Source organism: Nematocida minor (genome assembly GCF_024244105.1).
Source record: "Nematocida minor strain JUm1510 chromosome Unknown 7859, whole genome shotgun sequence".
Classification (NCBI taxonomy): Eukaryota; Fungi; Microsporidia; genus Nematocida; species Nematocida minor.
Window position 1 is genome coordinate 130,354 of NW_026250399.1, and position 17,252 is coordinate 147,605.

The 17,252-nt window shown below is 40.8% G+C and overlaps 13 protein-coding genes across 13 annotated transcripts; 4 read left to right on the forward strand and 9 right to left on the reverse strand.

The window, feature by feature from the left end:
* Positions 1-492: 492 nt before the first annotated feature.
* NEMIN01_0644 (uncharacterized protein) lies at positions 493-1,830 on the reverse strand (the record flags this gene model as incomplete). The annotated part of the gene is made up of 1 exon (XM_051476586.1): positions 493-1,830. One exon carries the CDS (start codon positions 1,828-1,830, stop codon positions 493-495), a length of 1,338 nt encoding a protein of 445 aa, XP_051332546.1.
* A 92-nt stretch (positions 1,831-1,922) lies between these two features.
* NEMIN01_0645 (uncharacterized protein) lies at positions 1,923-2,345 on the reverse strand (the record flags this gene model as incomplete). Its single annotated transcript, XM_051476587.1, has 1 exon — positions 1,923-2,345. The coding sequence occupies one exon, from the start codon at positions 2,343-2,345 to the stop codon at positions 1,923-1,925; it is 423 nt and encodes a 140-aa protein (XP_051332547.1).
* NEMIN01_0646 (uncharacterized protein) lies at positions 2,346-3,290 on the reverse strand (the record flags this gene model as incomplete). Its single annotated transcript, XM_051476588.1, has 1 exon — positions 2,346-3,290. The coding sequence occupies one exon, from the start codon at positions 3,288-3,290 to the stop codon at positions 2,346-2,348; it is 945 nt and encodes a 314-aa protein (XP_051332548.1).
* Positions 3,291-3,301: 11 nt separating this feature from the next.
* NEMIN01_0647 (uncharacterized protein) lies at positions 3,302-3,763 on the forward strand (the record flags this gene model as incomplete). The annotated part of the gene is made up of 1 exon (XM_051476589.1): positions 3,302-3,763. One exon carries the CDS (start codon positions 3,302-3,304, stop codon positions 3,761-3,763), a length of 462 nt encoding a protein of 153 aa, XP_051332549.1.
* A 306-nt stretch (positions 3,764-4,069) lies between these two features.
* Positions 4,070-4,996, reverse strand: NEMIN01_0648 (uncharacterized protein; the record flags this gene model as incomplete). Its single annotated transcript, XM_051476590.1, has 1 exon — positions 4,070-4,996. One exon carries the CDS (start codon positions 4,994-4,996, stop codon positions 4,070-4,072), a length of 927 nt encoding a protein of 308 aa, XP_051332550.1.
* A 16-nt stretch (positions 4,997-5,012) lies between these two features.
* NEMIN01_0649 (uncharacterized protein) lies at positions 5,013-6,449 on the forward strand (the record flags this gene model as incomplete). The annotated part of the gene is made up of 1 exon (XM_051476591.1): positions 5,013-6,449. The coding sequence occupies one exon, from the start codon at positions 5,013-5,015 to the stop codon at positions 6,447-6,449; it is 1,437 nt and encodes a 478-aa protein (XP_051332551.1).
* Positions 6,450-6,613: 164 nt separating this feature from the next.
* On the reverse strand, positions 6,614-7,528 carry NEMIN01_0650 (cyclin-dependent kinase 12/13; the record flags this gene model as incomplete). Its single annotated transcript, XM_051476592.1, has 1 exon — positions 6,614-7,528. One exon carries the CDS (start codon positions 7,526-7,528, stop codon positions 6,614-6,616), a length of 915 nt encoding a protein of 304 aa, XP_051332552.1.
* Positions 7,529-7,689: 161 nt separating this feature from the next.
* Positions 7,690-9,165, forward strand: NEMIN01_0651 (uncharacterized protein; the record flags this gene model as incomplete). The annotated part of the gene is made up of 1 exon (XM_051476593.1): positions 7,690-9,165. One exon carries the CDS (start codon positions 7,690-7,692, stop codon positions 9,163-9,165), a length of 1,476 nt encoding a protein of 491 aa, XP_051332553.1.
* Positions 9,166-9,242: 77 nt separating this feature from the next.
* Positions 9,243-9,986, reverse strand: NEMIN01_0652 (uncharacterized protein; the record flags this gene model as incomplete). The annotated part of the gene is made up of 1 exon (XM_051476594.1): positions 9,243-9,986. The coding sequence occupies one exon, from the start codon at positions 9,984-9,986 to the stop codon at positions 9,243-9,245; it is 744 nt and encodes a 247-aa protein (XP_051332554.1).
* Positions 9,987-10,442: 456 nt separating this feature from the next.
* On the reverse strand, positions 10,443-11,282 carry NEMIN01_0653 (uncharacterized protein; the record flags this gene model as incomplete). The annotated part of the gene is made up of 1 exon (XM_051476595.1): positions 10,443-11,282. The coding sequence occupies one exon, from the start codon at positions 11,280-11,282 to the stop codon at positions 10,443-10,445; it is 840 nt and encodes a 279-aa protein (XP_051332555.1).
* A 455-nt stretch (positions 11,283-11,737) lies between these two features.
* On the forward strand, positions 11,738-13,663 carry NEMIN01_0654 (uncharacterized protein; the record flags this gene model as incomplete). Its single annotated transcript, XM_051476596.1, has 1 exon — positions 11,738-13,663. One exon carries the CDS (start codon positions 11,738-11,740, stop codon positions 13,661-13,663), a length of 1,926 nt encoding a protein of 641 aa, XP_051332556.1.
* A 203-nt stretch (positions 13,664-13,866) lies between these two features.
* On the reverse strand, positions 13,867-15,537 carry NEMIN01_0655 (methionyl-tRNA synthetase; the record flags this gene model as incomplete). The annotated part of the gene is made up of 1 exon (XM_051476597.1): positions 13,867-15,537. One exon carries the CDS (start codon positions 15,535-15,537, stop codon positions 13,867-13,869), a length of 1,671 nt encoding a protein of 556 aa, XP_051332557.1.
* A 436-nt stretch (positions 15,538-15,973) lies between these two features.
* Positions 15,974-16,798, reverse strand: NEMIN01_0656 (diphthine methyl ester synthase; the record flags this gene model as incomplete). Its single annotated transcript, XM_051476598.1, has 1 exon — positions 15,974-16,798. One exon carries the CDS (start codon positions 16,796-16,798, stop codon positions 15,974-15,976), a length of 825 nt encoding a protein of 274 aa, XP_051332558.1.
* Positions 16,799-17,252: the final 454 nt, after the last annotated feature.

The following is a 17,252-nucleotide window of genomic DNA, read 5'->3' on the forward strand; positions in this document are numbered from 1 at the left end:
TAAAAATTAATTATTTATACAAAAAGGGCAGGATTGATTTTATTTTTAGCACTGTCACTAGTAAACATTTGTTGTATTCTGCAGATCAACTAGCAGTCCTTTCTGTAGGCTATATAGCTTCTTCTAGTCTCTGTATAAAGTCTTATAAGATTCATGCCTTATGGCCTATTGTATGCTATTTTTTACCATGTAGCATACTGTTATACTCTTATTTCCTTCTATAGCATATACTGTTGTTATGTGTTTGTTTTGTCTCTACATTGTGTATGCAAAGCTTTTACTCGTGCTTATTTACTTCACTTGTGCTCTTTATTCATTTACTGTCTATTTATTATAATGTACAGGTGCAACAAAATACAAAAATACTTATCCAATTTTCATAGCTGTACAGGAAATAAAAATATTTTTATTTTAAATGATTTACCAGATGCAAATGTGTAATAAACTATTATTAGATTTGTAAAGAGTGTTTAATAAATCCATTGTTCATTTCTAAGCTGCTCTTTCTCGTACTAAAATGCCCCACTGTGCATTCGATAAGGTTTTTATCGACGAGAAAAAACAGCAAAATGTAGTAAATATGGCTATAATATTTACAAGGAGCAATAAGAACATCGTAGCCTTTCTTACTTTTTTGCTTGTGAACATTTCATTTGTCATGTACCTGTATCCAAAAATGTCTATTTTCCTGAGAAATTTAAGGAAGTGCTTTACCGCCCAGCTATTATTCTTCTGCTCTGTCAGGTAATCATAAGAAAGCCTGTCGCGCAGGTCTTTTTCTTGTTTTTTGATAAGATCAGTCATCAGCTCGCTGTACGAGTACTGGCTGTATATAAGCTGGCGCGCTGTATCATCTACAAACACGCTGTTGTCTGTTGCATCAGTGTGCAGCCTTTCTACTGCAAGCGTTATCTTGTACAGCAGATCGTCATTTAGAGAAGAGAAGGGGAATAAAAACTCTAAATTCTCGTTGTACATGCACAGCTGCCGAAGGAGCGGCTCTTTCTTTTTGTACATAGACAGAATAGTCAGGAGCTCTTTGAAATTGCACACCTGGCTCTCTGTTAGGTCTATATCAGGGTTCATCACTACTTCTTTGTTTTCGTTCATTACGCAAAAGTTTCCTCTGTTCTTTTTTACGATGTCCAAGAGCTCGTGCAGTATGGTGGAGCTGCTATTTGTCTTGGAGCTAGAGTACAGATGGTGGTTGAGGATGTCTAAGTTAGAATCGTCAGTTGTTTCGTACTTTATCTCTTTGTTTTTTTTCTGCAGAAGATCTATGTACAGCTTCATGTCCAAGAATATGTAGCTTGTCTGCTCCAAAGCCAGCAATTCTCTCAGCTCAATTAGGTACTGGGCTGTGCTGAAGTAGTTCTCGGGGCATATGGAGTGCGACTTCTCTATCATATCCACCCATTCTGGCACATTGGCATTTATGTACTCTATGAACCTGTCCAATCCTTCGAGCATTTCATCTGCCATAGCATCGGCTAGCTTAAATCTCTCCACTTTTACGACCTCATCCAGCTTTTTAACCAATAAGTAGTAAATGATTGTCCCAATGTGCTTCCTTTCCACATTCAAGCCTTCCAATTTAATCTCAAGGCCGTCTTCTATCATGTATTTTATTACTTCGTGTTTGCAGTCCAGGAGTGTTCTTCCGCCTCCTGAAGCACTGTATACACTTTTCTGAGCCTGTGCTTCTTTTTCCATCTCGTGCCTTGCTTTTCTCTCGCTCTTTTGCGCCTCCAGCATCCTTATCAGCTCGCTGCGAGCCTTCTCTTTTTTCTTTATTATTTCAAATTCAGTGCCCTTTTTGCTCAGTCCCATCAGTGAATAAATAAATTTTTCCTTTTAAGATCGAATGAATCAATAAAATATTTTAAAAAGGGGCCCAGGGGCTATTTAATACTTTTTAATATTTATTCGTCAGATGGAACAACCGCTAATAAGATGCTTTTGTCCAGGTTGATCTCCGTTTTAATAGGAGTGTACCAGCCGCTGAATATCCTCTCCACAGCAGCAGGCACCACAGGTAGGGCAGAAGAAGGGTCTTCACTCTCCCACATCTTCGGTATTTTAATTATAAGCCTCCCTGAGCTACTGGAGAAGCCATGCGTTGCTCCCTCTATCCCCAGCGCAGGGAGTATTTTATTCGATATAGCGCGCCCCCAAGTGCTTTGGTCTGTGCTCACTGTGCTCCTCGGGAGAGACTGCAGTATGCTCAGCCTAGAGCCCAGCCTGCTCCCTATCCTATCCAGTGCGCCTGGATACTTTTCTTTGTTCTGCGTAAAGTACTGGGCTGCTGTTGAAAGCATCGCTCTGAACTCTCTTGCATTTTTCATTTATAAATGATTTCTCTTTTGTTTTTCGTCTTTTATAAGCCTGTTGAGAATCGTCACGGGCTGGTGGTTGCTGTCTATGGGGATGCTCATTACCTCGTTGTACTCTTCTATGCTTGTGTATCCATAGGGTATTTTGTTTATCGCATACTTCTGGTTCCTGGTCAGCGGAGTTTTTTCGTTGTAGATTACGTGCGAGACAGCAAAGTCTTTTCTCTTTCTTATTTCAATTCCAGACCTTTTTACTTTCTTTGTGTTCGATGATGTCTTGACAGGCTCTATCGATGCGCCTCCCCATGTGCTCCATCCGAGCAGCACCTCTTCTTTTTCCCAGGGCTTCTCGCTCTCTTCTATTTTCATCTTTTCTGCTTCAAACACGTCTCCGTCTATCTCTAAAATGCTATCTATCTTTTTATCTGAGTTATTTTTTGTCGCTTTTGACGCAGTGTGGACCTGCTCGAGGCTGATAGGCTCTGCGCTGATCGTGTTTTTGATGAAATTATATGCAGTTTCTTCAGCTGTGGCTATTTCTGGGATATTTTGGGGAGTGTTCTGCTCTACTTCTCCTTCGCTTCTTTCTTCGTCCAGCAGCTCTATTTGTATTTTTTCTGCTGCTTTTCTCTGCTTTTCCTCTCTTCTGGCTTTTCTGTACGACTTGCTCTTTATTTTCTTGGACCATGCGTTCGATCTCATTTGGTACGACATCTGCAGCCTTCTGTTTCTCTCCTGCTTCGTCTTTTCTATCTCATCCTGTGTGTATCTTACTTTTGCCAGCTCGAGCTCCAGCTGGCTTTCCAGAGGGAGCTGCAATATCTCGCTCTCTTGTTTTGCAGGGCCAGCCGCTCTCTCTTCCTCCACCTCTTTGCTTATTTCTTTCCTGTGGTGCAGAGTGTTCTTCTCTATTAAGTCTTTATTGCTTGGTATTAAATCGGTAAAGAGTATTGCCATGAAAAATTTTAATGGAGTATTACTCTATAAAGGATGCGATTACCGAGGGGGTGCTGATAAAAGTAAAGCTGAAATGCGAGCTAAACAGCCCGTACATCCAAGAGCTGCTCAGAGACAGAAGGGTGGAAAATAACTGCGTGTATCTCCCATACTACATGGTAGAGTGTGTAATAAACACGGACTACTTGGAGATAGTAGAGCTCATAGAGAAGGATAAACAGGAGGAAATGGAAGGCGCACCAGAGCACGTAAACATGCAGGGAAGAATGCTGTACAGAGCCCTTGAGAAGATAGAGAAGATACACCCGCTTTCGAAAGAAGACAAAGAAGTAGTAAAGAACATGCACATGGCAAGAGCCATCAAAGGCTCAAGAGAGCTGGCAGAGCCGGCAGCACAGCAGGGATACGAGAAAGAGGAAGAGCGCATTCTGCGAAAGGGGAAGACGGGATGGAAGTGCGAGTGGCAAAAATGAATACAAGAAATGGTCGTGCCGAGATTCGAACTCGGGTTATCAGATTCAGAGTCTGAGGTGCTAACCGCTACACTACACAACCACATGCACTTTTAGAGAAGCTAGTACGCAATATATCAGAATAAGTGAAAATAAAACGAAATTGTCTACTCCTTTGGATGTTCTTAGCACATTTACTTCTAAGCATTTTTTATTGGAGCAGGAGTGTAGATGAACACTAAAAAATTTATAAGTGTGCTGCTATTTAATTTTAATTGCTGCCAGTAAGCTAGCTGAGCTTGCTTTTTAACGGCTCAGAGCTTAAGTCTACTCGGCTCTATCGAAGTACAGGTTCTTTCTTTTCTGTACGTCTTCTTTTGTTGTGAGGCCAATGTAATCACTGCTGTTTTTTATTCCTAGCGATCTAAGCTTTCCCTTGTGCTCTCGCTGTGCGAAGTGGCTCATGAACAGTGTTTCATTCGTATATGTTCTGTCGCAGACTCTGCACTCGTACTTTATATCTACTCTGCCTGTCTTCTCTTTCCATGTGATCTTCTGGTGCGGGTATACGCTCAGTGTGATGTTCTTTGGCTTGACTTTCAGCTGTCTCTGTATCAGGTTATTCAGATGCAGTTTATTTCTTTTTATGTGGCTTATGAACTCCTGGTCTATTTGATGCGCCTGTGCCTCTGTTATTCGCAGATACACTGGCTTATCTTTCTCGTGCGCCTTTGAGCTGTTGTGCCGTGCTGCCATCTTGTTAGCTATCACTCTTCTGCACGGTATGCAGTATGACCTACTCTCCAGCTCTGTGTACCTATGTTTATTTACTATTTTATGTGGTGGTACATAGGGCGTAAATTCTCTGAAATATTTTGAGACTTTTCTCTTCACCTCTATCTCTTCATAGTCTGCTGTGAATATCTCTCTTTTGTTCTTTTTTAGCCCGCGCAGAAACTGAAGGTAGGTGTGTCTTGGCCTGAGCCACTTAAATATATCGTACATCTTGCATCCTGTGCTATACAGCATCAAATGTTCGCTCTGCCTCTTTTTCTTCTCCTGTGTGCATCCTGTTTTTATTTTAAAGAGCATGTGTTTTATGTGGTGTACAGCCATCTGTTTTACTTTCTCCAGATATTCTTGCTCTGGCAGCGGGCGCACCGACTGCTGCTGCCTAGCAGCCTGGCAGTACACAGCTATTTCCTGGGCTATGCCTTCATACATTTCCCCAAGAGGCGAAAGTTCTTTTTTCATTTTAAATTTTCGTGCAATGCTAAGTATCTATAGTAATGCTGTGCTCTCCTGTGATAAAGAAGGAAACACAGTAGAGCACGAAGGAGCACTGCAGTTCTACACAGGCTACTTTGAGTTCACATCTCCTAGCTATGGAATGAGGGTGTGCACTGAAAAGATAGAGTATATAGCCTACGGTAGCGATGTGTTTCTAATTGTGTCCGGTGATTCCACGGACTATACGATAATATGCAGCGACATTGCAAGTGTCCAAGAGAGCATAAATGCACTGCTAAGAAACTGGCTGCTAGAGCAGCGATCTGCTGAGGCACTGGATGCAATATACGACAAGGGCGTGCCTTTGAGCTTAATCAGCGAATGGATAGTAAGCACGGACTGCATGGGACACATTAGCGCACTCGTAAAGGATAATACACCTGAAGGAATAAATAAAGCCAAGACAATGCTCACAACAATGTCCAAGGTGGAAGAGAAGCCAGTGATCCTTGAGCTCTCCAACAGTCTGCAGATAATATCCACACTCTTTGGCATAGCATATAAAGAGACAAGCGAAATAGAAAAGTACGTGAGCGATCCAGAGATAAGAAAGTGCAATGACTTGCACTGGCTGAGGAAGTACTTCTATGGCATACACTTAGGCCTCATCAAAGTTCCCATTTTAGACGAAATGATCCAAAGGTCACAGGAGAGGATCGTATCAAAAATTCTCCCAAAAATATCGATAACAGCAAAGGAAGTGCGAAAAGTGTTTGAAGAGCTGCACGACCCACAGACCCTCTCTATTTTCATCAGACAGCTGAACGACACAAACATTCTCTTGCAAATAGAGTCGCTAAAAAGTGTAGATGAGGTATACATCCTGTACTACATCGCGCTAAACGATAGAAACATCCTGTACTCCTACGCTGTAGATAGGCCACAGACGGTAGAAACAATTATACACACATTTTTATCTAAGATAGAAGAAAAAGACCTAGAAGCAGTAGTTCCATTGCAGGCTGTCATAGAGATACTCCTAGCACACGAGAGTGTTGAGCTGAGTATAGTACTGTCCGAATACCTACCAGCACTATTTGAAGAAGCAGGGAGTAAAAGCATAAAAACAATCAACGGATGGCCGCAGGTGTCAAATGGCCACAGACTTAGTATATACCACCTGCAGCTGCTTAACTCGCTGGTGAAGCAGCCAACTGTACACATGAGACTATACATAATCACATCAGGAATAGCTCTGTCCGTTACTGATAAGATCAGAGCAGAAAGCGCAGCAGAAAAGTACCTATCCAGCAGCATTATACTGTCTCTAATCAGCAGAGAAAATGATAGAATACTGATGAAGTACATAAACACACTTAACATCCCGCAAATAGCTAGAGATACTATAGTGAGCACAGAGCCATGTGTAGGCACTGCATACTACCCTGTGATGCTAAAGATACTTCAGACAGTCTAAGGATAGTATGGATGGATCATTGCATACGCTAAGTAGATAATAGGTAAGTATATGATAAATAACTAGCAAAAATAACTGAAAATACCGTCTAATAAACAACTTAAAAATGGATTTTATCTATTGCTGCACAGCAAGCCAGCTAATACATATTCTGTATAAGCCTGCTAGATGCTTATAGCGCTTTGAATGAACTTTAGGGCATCTTCTGCTGTTATTCTTTTATCTGGGGCTATCTTTAGCATGCTCTCTATAAGGAAAGCAAGCAGCTCACTGTGCTTTATGAATGTTTCTCTTATTTTTGCTTTTTTGCTCTTTCCAAATATTACTTTGTTCAAACTCTCCATTACCATGTTCTTTTTAAACACTTCTGTTTTTATTTCTCCGCACATGAAGGATATAGCAGATAGCTGATCCATCTCAGACTCTGCGACAAACAACGGCTTGCTCAAGAGCATCTCCCCAATGACGCACCCAAGCGCCCACACGTCAATGGAGTTATCGTACCTGGAACAGCCCAGTAGGAGCTCCGGCGCTCTGTACCATCTGGTTACTGTGCCCCGCGTCATGTTCTCGTCAATTGTTGTTCTGGAAAGACCAAAATCCGCTATTTTCACAGTCTTATCAGACCTCACAAGAATGTTCGATGGTTTTATGTCCCTGTGAAGTATGTGCTTACTGTGAATGTATGCCAGACCCTGGAGTATTTGCTCGGTGTAGCTAATGGCATCTTTTACTTCTATTTGTTTTCTTTTAATTAGCGCCAGAAGATCGGTCTTTATAAAAGGAAAAACAAGGAATATGCTGTACGATGTTTTTTTGAAGTTGTGGACTTTGTCTCTGTCTTGAATAAAGCTGTCCAGTAGGTTGATTATGTTTTTGTGAGATAGCGCCTTGAGGATCGAGATTTCTCTAATAAGAGTGACAGGGACTCCATCCTGCTCGTTCTTTAGCTTTATCTTTTTTAGTGCTACTTTCTTGTTCGTTGCTGTTTCTTTTCCCTTGTACACCTTTCCAAATGTTCCCTCCCCCACTTTTTTGACTATCCTGTAGACAGGCTCTCCACTGTCGCTTTTAAACATTTATCTATCTAAAAATGTTTAGTTTTTAAATTCATCGCAGAAGAGTGCTGATGAAATGGCACAGGAAAGCACCCTCGTGCACGGGCAACTGGCAATGTCTGCTTTCTTTTCCATCGAAAAGTATAGATTGTTTTGACTTCGAAAAAATTTACAAAATACAAATGAGCTGCAACTCCTCCTCTGAGCCTTTGAAAAAGACGGAGTATTTCAGCACCCTTTGTAAGTTGACGCATCTGAGCCCAAAGAAGCCCATTCCTCTGCAGAGCATCATACAGCTGTACAGACAGGGCGTGCTCACAGGAAGCCTCAACTACTACAGAGCCATTCTCAAAACACGAAACATTGTGTATGCTTCAATACGCAAAAGCATGTACAAAATAATGAATGGACAGGACCAAGACGGACTGAAAATAACAATATACGAAGAGCTATACAAGGCGAACCTTGTCACAGACGATGAAATACTTGAAATATTCAAGGAGTTTTCAAGAGTGCATCCAAACGAAATATTCACAGCCCTGGAGAACCAAAACAGTTTTTTACTGAAGCTGTGCCGGCTGATAAAAACAGACTTTTCTGAAAGTATTTGTGTCATTGCAAGAACAATGCTCGAATCAAACATAAACAGCTTGCTGGAGTACATCAACAAGAGACAGCACTCGAAGACGCTTAAGTATTTGATCAAAGACATAGAAGGGATGGCGTATCTGAAGGAGAACATTCTAGCCAATTTGACCAACACAGCAAACACATTGGAGGGACTTAAGGAAATGCTCAACAGAACAATCTCTCTGCACATCAGCCTGACAAAAATTGACTTTACTCTTGTTCTTCTTGCACCGGTGATGGAGTACATAAAAGACACAATCACAGAAAAGCTGGAATGCTTCGGAACAGAAGCCGCTTCAGAGGTTTTGTTTGCCGTTATTTCTCAGAGATCGTCAGAGCTTGTTGAAAATGTGGAGGAGACAGGCGCAGGAAATGAAAAGGCAAAGCTGCAGCTGCAAGGAGATATTTTAGACTTTTTGCTTTCTCTGCTGTCCTACGACAGCATGATGCAGACGCTGGCTCTGAGCATATCAAGAGACTTTATTCTGAAAAGATCGCACAGACAAGAGCTGCTGAACATCCTGGAAAGCAAGCTAGGGTTTTACAGGGCCTCCAGCATAGGAATTATAAAGAAAGATTTTGAGTATTTTTCGAACATCGAGATTTCTGAGTCAAAAGTGTATCAAGACGTGGTGGGAAGCACTTGCATACCAAAGGACATCTTTTCGAAAAATAAGAGGCCAAACATAAACCACTTTACTCTCTCTGAGCACTACTGGCCAGAGACCAACTACCAGGCATGGGACGATCTGCCTACAACAGTCTGTTCTCCGGGCATTTATAAAAGTAAAAAAACAAACACGAATGTGCACAGACAGATAACTCTAGAGTACTCGAAAAGCCACACGTATTTAGACATAACGGTGGAGATGCACGGCGCATCCATTGACGTTTCTGTTCCCATAAGCTACGTTGAGTATCTGTACAATAGAGAGAGCCTGACGGAAGATGAAGCAGCAGTAATTAAAGAGTTCTGGAGCCATTTAGAAAAAAAACAAATCCAAAAACAAAAGTGTAGCGAAGTGTAGAATATATGTTGGTTTCAATAAAATTTTATTTTATTATTCTTATTATTTGTTTCTAGCTTTCTTAAGCATTTTCATTCTCAAGTTGCTTTCTTGTTAGGCGAAGTCTTTTTGAAGAATTTCTTAGAAATTTTACTAAAGTAATTGCTAGATCCTTTCTTACTCTTTTCATCACTAGGTAGAGGACTCTGATCTGTCATTTCATCGCTATTTTCATTACTAGCTAAAGAATGGTTTTTTTTGGCTTTAGTATTCGGGGCTTCTTTCTTCTCTTTTTCTAAAGTCATAGGGTCTTTCATTCCTTCTTTAAAGAATTCGTCGAGATGTTTTACTCTTTTTTCAACAGTACCAGAGCTTTTTCTAGTGGAAGAGTGTGTATCATCATCAGTCTCTTCATATTCATAACCAGGATCCCCTTCTTTATTCGCAGAGTCAGAGCTTAAAGCATGTTCTGGATTGGCAGATTTATCAATATGTACAGACATAGGATCTGTTACACTTATCTGCTTATTGCTTGAATCATTATTATATGCTGTCGCTTTTTCACTTGAAGGATGTATTTTTGAAAACTTAAAATAGGCAGGTTTATCCATTTTACTTATTTTTTGAATCATAGCAGTAGCATCCTCTATTTGTTTTTTTCTTTCCTCTTGTGTTAAAAAATCATCAATGGGTGTATTTCCTCTTAGTGGACGGGTTTTTCTAATCTGTGCATATAGTTCTGGCTTATCATCTTTATTTTTGTTCTTTTGTACTGAGCTTTGTTCATGAAAAGTGCTATTTCTAACTCTAGGCACAAACAGGATAAGCAGAGCCGCACCCATTAGCATTTTGAGTGTATTAAGAGAAGTATTCTTGTAGAGCATTTTATGTTATCCAAAGCGCGATCTCTTTAAATAGTTTTCTTTTAATCTATCATCATTCACATATTATTTGTCTTTATGTCACTGCTAATTTACTTGTTTTTTGACATCTTCTCCATAGAGGCAGGATCCAGATTCAAGAAACAACCAATAAAAAGAAAATTGATAAACTTATCTTTATTTCCTTTTTGGATAGCACTTTCAAACTATTACTAGAAAGCTGTGGTTGTAGCAGACCTCGACTATAGATGGTCAAGCATTGAATAATCTTCAAATAAACTCTATATAGTCAAAAAATGTTTATTGCTGCTCTCATTTCCGATGGCATTCATTTGTATGCATCGTATATTTTCATGAAGGCTATTGCATTCTATAAGCACATAAATTGGTAATCAGATTCATTTTGAGTAAGTATTACTAGCTCTTTATCACTTCATTTTCACTTTGCGCTCCTACAGCTGAAGATTTGTCTTCAATGCTCGAGACTTTCTTGTCCTGCACATAACTATATGAATTTTCATTTTTATTTTCAGTGTTACTTTCTTCTTCTTCTGAGTCTGATGAAAAATCAACTAGAATGTATTCAGGCTCGCTTTCAGAATCAGCTTCATCTGAGATGGCACCAGCACCTTCTAAATTTTCATCAGAACAGGACTCAAAACTGAGTGAAATAGTGTCTGACTCATCATTGGACTCAAAGCTATGTGAAATAGCGGGATCTTTTCTATCTAGCTCTACAATAGCTGGTTCTGCAATATCTGGAACTCTAAATCTCATGTTTGAGCTATTCTCTTCCATTTTAGAACAATGCAAAGTTTCATTTGTCTCTTCAGTCGTATCCTCAAAAATATGTTTGCTGAACTTTGCTTGGTCTTCATTAAATTTTAACTGGTTTAGTATATAGTCTGTCGCTTTGAGTGGTGTAGCTTGTTCTTGCGGTACAAGTACATCTAAAACTATAGCATACTCTACATTAAATTCTTTTTCTTTAGACTTAAATTCTTTTTCTTTTTCTGAATCATCGGCCAGTCTGCTCTCCACAAAGGGAGATATATTCTCTTTATTATCCCTAATACAATCTGCCTCCTCTTTTAATGGCTGTTTTTCAATAGCTCCACTGGTCTTTTTAGATGTTTTTATTGTAGGCCTCTTCTCACCTCCACATCGCACTGGATATCTGTAGAAGATAAAAGAAACAATGCCTACTCCCACAATCCCTAGCACCAGATACTTTACTAGTGCTGCTCTAGAACTCATAACCAAATGTAATTTCAGCCTAATGTACTTTGCTTGTTAATATATCACAAGATCTTGCACACACTATGTCTGCATTAAGAAGGTTCAAATTGCTCAATTACAAAAGTGGCACAAAAAATACAGTTTTGCAAACAAAAGTTGGCAGGGCTGCTAGATAATGGTTATTTGCAAAAAACAATAAACAGTATAGCTTTGTAAAACAAACATTACAGCACAGGTAGCACCCCTAGAGCCTCTATCCATCTTTATACTTCTCTGCTCTATGAGAATATTAACGCTTAGCGCCATACATGATAGAGCATTTTTATTCAAGTAATCTAACCCCTGTAAAAGTTTTAATTTTAAAAAACTATCGGAGCTTTTATTATCTCCAATAATTTAAAAGTAGTAATTCCCCAGATATCAATTTGATCCTGGTGCAAAATATATATAGGAGTGCATTTTGCATTTTACACATGATACAGAGCCTTGGAAAAACAAAATTTACAATAATAACAATAATAGGTGTGGCCGTTACAACCATTATTATCCTATATTTTACACCGAGCAGTGGCAGTGAAAATAACTCTGAGAAAAAAAAGACAGGAAAATCTCCCACAGCAGGGGCATTGCAGGGCATGGAAGATGCCGCCAAAAGGACAGAAGCTGCAAAGAAACCCATCAAAAAGAGTCCAGACGGGAAGAAAACCGTAAAAAAAGAGAAAGACTACAGCCTTCCAAAGCCAGATAAAACCAGCCAGCTAGCAAAAGCCAATCCTCCTGTCCTGCACACTATTGAAGATAATTCAAAAGAAAAAGTGGAAGTTAAAACACAAGGCCTACACAGCACCACTGAATTTCCAGAGGAAAGTAAAAAAGAAAAAAACACAGCTGCAGAGACCGACACTAGTGTATCTGCTAAGCCAGAAAAATCTACACCCCTTAATATTAACGTAGATATGAAGGATAAGCCTATGAAGCCCATTGTGCCGCCAAAGCTCACCATACCTATGAAGCCAATAAGTGTGCCAACTACTAATCTATACAATGCGAATACTACTGATCCCATAAGAACTAAACCTGTAGATGCAGCAATTCCACAAATATCTCCATTAGCACGCCCATTATCATCTCCACCAGCACCACCTGTGCCTCCTACTGACATAAACAATAAGAGATCTCAGGATGTGGACTCTAAAAAAGATAGTCTTATTGACAGCCCTATAGAAGATGTAAAAGATACAGATACAATTCTTTCTCCATCTCTTGAAAGCCAGAGAAAAGAAGACAAAGAAGAGCCTATCGCATATAATAAGCTGGAGGTAGATAAAAATACGGATGAGTCAAATACTGATAATGCAGAGCAAGAACCTCGCTCGCATAGTGAGTATTTTACTAAAACCCTAGAAAACTTCGAAGAAATGTCAAAACCCAAAGAAGACATTACTTCATATGAGTATTTTAAGCGCACTAAAGGGAACAGGTCTTCAGAAAGCAGCAATTCTCCGATACAAAGCCCATCATCAAGCCCTCCCATAAAGCCAAACTATGAACTTCCCCAAACTAACTTTGAAAATTGGTCCACTGGCAAATCAAATTCATATATTCGAGCTATGCAAATCAATGAGGAAGTTAATGAGTCAAAAAACATGCTTAATGCACCAGATATAAACATGCAATCAGGTAAATTAGTCAGTGCAGCTGAAAAAGAAACATCCCACATAAGAGGAAAGGATACAGAGGCAGCTTTCTTGCATATTGAAAAGAAAATACCTGCTTCTATGCTCCTGGAGAAACATCAGTCTGATAGCGCAAAGCCTGGAGAAGATACTTTGAATAAGAGCAGCCCTGTGCCTACTACTGATGCACCAACAGATGGCATTGAAGAATCTTTGAACTATGCGACTGGTGCAGAAGTTGCAGGCAATGAGGAAGTTACCAAAGCTGGTGTAGAGGTAGAGGTTGCCAATTTTACTGTGCAAGAAAATGCCACAGAAACTACTAGTAAAAATCCCGAAAAGACATCTAGTGCAGCAGACATGAAAGATGAGTCTGCTAACAAAATCAGCAGTGATAAATCTGCACTAGCATCTACTGGTCCACTTGTAGACTCTGCTTCTTCACTGGAGAAAATAGCCATTGATAGTGGGCTTATCCATCCGCCTACAGAAAAAAAAGATGAAAAAATGCAACAAAATTCTCAATTCTCCGAGCCCAAAGACAGTCCGCAAGGCGCATACTCTAGCATGCAGCAAAGCAAGCTTAAAGAAGACCAGGAGAAAACTAAAGAGTTTATAAAGCAAGAGTTAATCAGTGAAGATATGACAGCAAAGGTGTACGAGCCAAGGACCTACTACGAAGTCAATGATAAAGGATTGCTTGTACAGGTCACAGACTTATAAACTGTTTGCTCAGTCGTTATCTAACGAAATCACACGAGTAAAAAAGAATGAAAGATAAATAAAAGCAGTTACAAACCAATCAAGCGTAAATCTATTTATTACTCGCGATCCCAGATAGCTTCTAAAGAGAATTTATCCGTCACTCCACTAGCTGATCAAACACTCGTCTATCCACTGCACAGCACCACAGTCCAGCACACAGACTATTTTTTAACAAATGGACACTTGTGAATGCAGAACTTCTCTACCTGCGAGATTTGATCATTTGTAAGGGGCTTGAAGAGAAGGGCTGGCTGTCCTATCACGCGTCCCTCCTCTATCTCTTCGGCGAAGCTCTCTTGCAGCTTCATCTCTCCCTCTACTCCCAGCATGTTTTTTAGTTTCGTTGCCTCCTCGGGTGTGATGGGGTACAGCATCTGGCCCATCAGATGGAGGATGTTCACAGACTGAGACATGACACTTCCCAGCTCACTGGGCGCGAGTTTATCTGCAAATCCTTTCTGGATGTATCCGTTTCCGATATTTGCAACTGCGATGATGCACTGTATGGCCTGCCGTATCTCTGTTGCCTCCATGCACACGATATACTTCTGCAGTGCTTCGTTGAGTGTTTCCTTTATCTCCTGCGGGAGCGTGGTCTTCAGTAATTTTCTGCTCAATTTTTTATCGATGTACGAAAGCACTCTGTTGCAGAAGTTCCCTATTGTGTTAATGAGGATGGAGTTGAGGGACTCATGGAACTCCACCCAGGAGAAGTTTGTGTCTCCTGTCTCCGGCCTGTTTCTCATCAGATGGAACCTCCAAATGCCTGCAGGGCCTATTGCGTCATTTAGCAGGTTGTGTCCAAATATTCCCACGTTCTGAGACTTGCTGAACTTTCCTCCTTCGTACATAAGGTAGTGCGTGGAAGAAATGAGCTTAGGATACTTCATGATCGAGTTGCATCCCAGCAAAAGCCCGGGGAAGAACACGCTGTGGAAGAAGACATTGTCTTTGCCCATGAACTGGTACAGATCCACAGAGCTGTCTTTCCACCAGTCTATTTTTCCTATCTCATCGGTGAAGGTAATGTATCCTATGGGCGCATCAAACCACACATAAAGCACTTTCCCCTCGTACTCTTCCAGGGGCACAGGAACACCCCATTTGTGTTTCAGATCTCTTGTGATGCACCTCGGCTGCAGCTCCTTTGACTTCCACTCGAGAGCTATCTGCTTGGCTGCAGGTGTCCATGCACCGGCATTCTTGTCCATCAGTTCGTGTATTTTGTCCTGGAACGTGTCCAAGTTGTAGAACAGATGCTTTGTCTCTTTCTTCACGGGAGGCTCAGAACACGTCGAGCAAAAGGGGTTTATTATCTCATCAGAGGCGAGTATTGACCCGCAGCTGTCGCACTGGTCTCCTCTTGCCTGGTTTGAGTGGCAGAGCGCGCATGTTCCATTCACATACCTGTCGGCTAGGAACATATTGCACTTTTCGCAGAAGAACCTTAGCTCTGTTTTTTCGCTAAAGTTTCCGTTATTCCACATCTCCAAAAAGAGCTGCTGTGTGATCTCTTTGTGTCTTTCGCAGGACGTTCTTCCAAAGCTGTCGCACTCTATCTGGAACCAGTTGTACACCTCCTTGTGCTTTTGGCTGTTTTCTTTGCAGAGCTCGGCTGGCGTTTTTCCAGCCTTATCTGCTGATACCTCGGAAGCAGTCCCGTACTCGTCAGTCCCGCACACATAGACTGTTTCAATGCCTCTCATTCTGGAGTATCTGGCAAACACATCAGCACTCAGCAGAGCGCCCACGACATTCCCCAAGTGCGGCAGATTGTTGACATACGGCAGTGCTGCTGTGATCAATCTTCTTTCTTTCTTTGTGCCAGTCATAATAAAAATAATTTTATTTCTCTTTTAATCTGCACAGAACGGAAGAACAGCAAACTCTACAGATAGCACCAGCTCGCACTAAGAGCAATACAGCATCGCTAAATTAAAGAATGTGCTTTCATAGCTCAGTTGGTTAGAGCATCGGTCTAATAATCCGAAGGCCCCAGGTTCGAGCCCTGGTGAAAGCATCTTTTTATAAAATTGATTTATTGCAGAATTGGCACTGGCTGTTTATTTCTACTGCTCTCTGTGCTATTGCGCTCTAGCAGGTCTGCTGATATTTGCTTAATACTTGCTTATTTACACTAGCGGCCCTTCTGTATTAGAATGCAAAATGCTTTCTCTCTTTTCCGGGGGAATAAAAGAGCTACAGTAGGGAGGGGATGAAATTATAAAATAGGCTCTGTGTGATAAAATCTGCTTTATTCTATGGCTGTCATACCTGTCTGTTCTCCAGGCTTTTAAAGTATCTTTCTACACACTCTTTTTCCATGGCGTTCCCGTGCGCTGAGGGGATGATAATCGAGTGCAAGGGAGGGCCATGCTCTGCACTCTTTAGCTCTGCCAGTGTTCCGTACGTGAAACACTCACTTTGTAGCCCGAGTCTTTCTATTCCAACTGCCTTGGAGTCGAGCAGCTGTCTATTGCCCCAGTGCTCTGATGCCTCCTCTATCTGTGCTATGGCCTCTGGGATGGTCATGAATCTAGTGTATCTTTTGTCCTCCTTTCCCATCAGAGTGTCGAGTGTTGGCTCGTTTATTTTTATGTCCAGTAGACAAAGTGTGTGCAGGCCGCTATCAAAGTTACTCAGAATGTTCTTCAGAAAGTCGTAGGGTCTCCAGTTGTCTGCAAAGAACGGGATAGAAACAGTCCTGCCGAATCCATACGAGTTGAATCCACAGCACCCCATTGCGCTTTGGATCGATGAGTTGTGAAGGACATTCACTTTTATTTTCAGCTCCTGCGCCCTGACCAGCAGCTCCGTGTGCGTAGTTGCAAAGAGTGGAGTGCCCACCACTAGCAGCACTACATTCTTGCTCAGTGCCTCTTTTATTATCAGAGGATCACCGCCATCGGATCCTTCTATGTCTTCTCTGAAGGCGGACTTAACACTCCTTTCTAGCACACTTTCTATTTCTGTCTCATCTAGAACGATGCTCGTATATCTTTCTAGATACACACTGTCTGCCTCTTTTGCCATTTTCAGCCCTTTTACTGAAATGTCTGTGGGCTCTAGTCCGAGTCCTATAAGCGTAAGCATGGATATTTAGCATAAAAAATATTCGCATATAAGAAACTGTTAGCTTACCGGCAATAACCGATGGCATTGTAAACTAGCATAGAAAAATAAAAATAAAAGTGTCCATGAAAGAAATTGTCTGTACTCATCCACACAGCTACTATGGACACTTTCTGCTAGACTAAGCCGTACTCTTACTGTCTTTAGACTCTGTTAAGATATTGTTTAATGTTCTATCTCTATATCTCTTACACGATTTTTATCATAAATTTATGTTTTATGATGTATAAAATCATCTTTTTATTCTCAAGTTATATTCAAGACCCAGACTCTTAGATGGCTGATTATTTAACAGTTATTTATCTTTATCTGTACATACGTTAACTACCAGTTAAGCTGCATTTCATCTACTGATAGACAGGCCAATGGTATAATTGGATATAATTTGTCTACAAATTGACAAATATGATGCTAA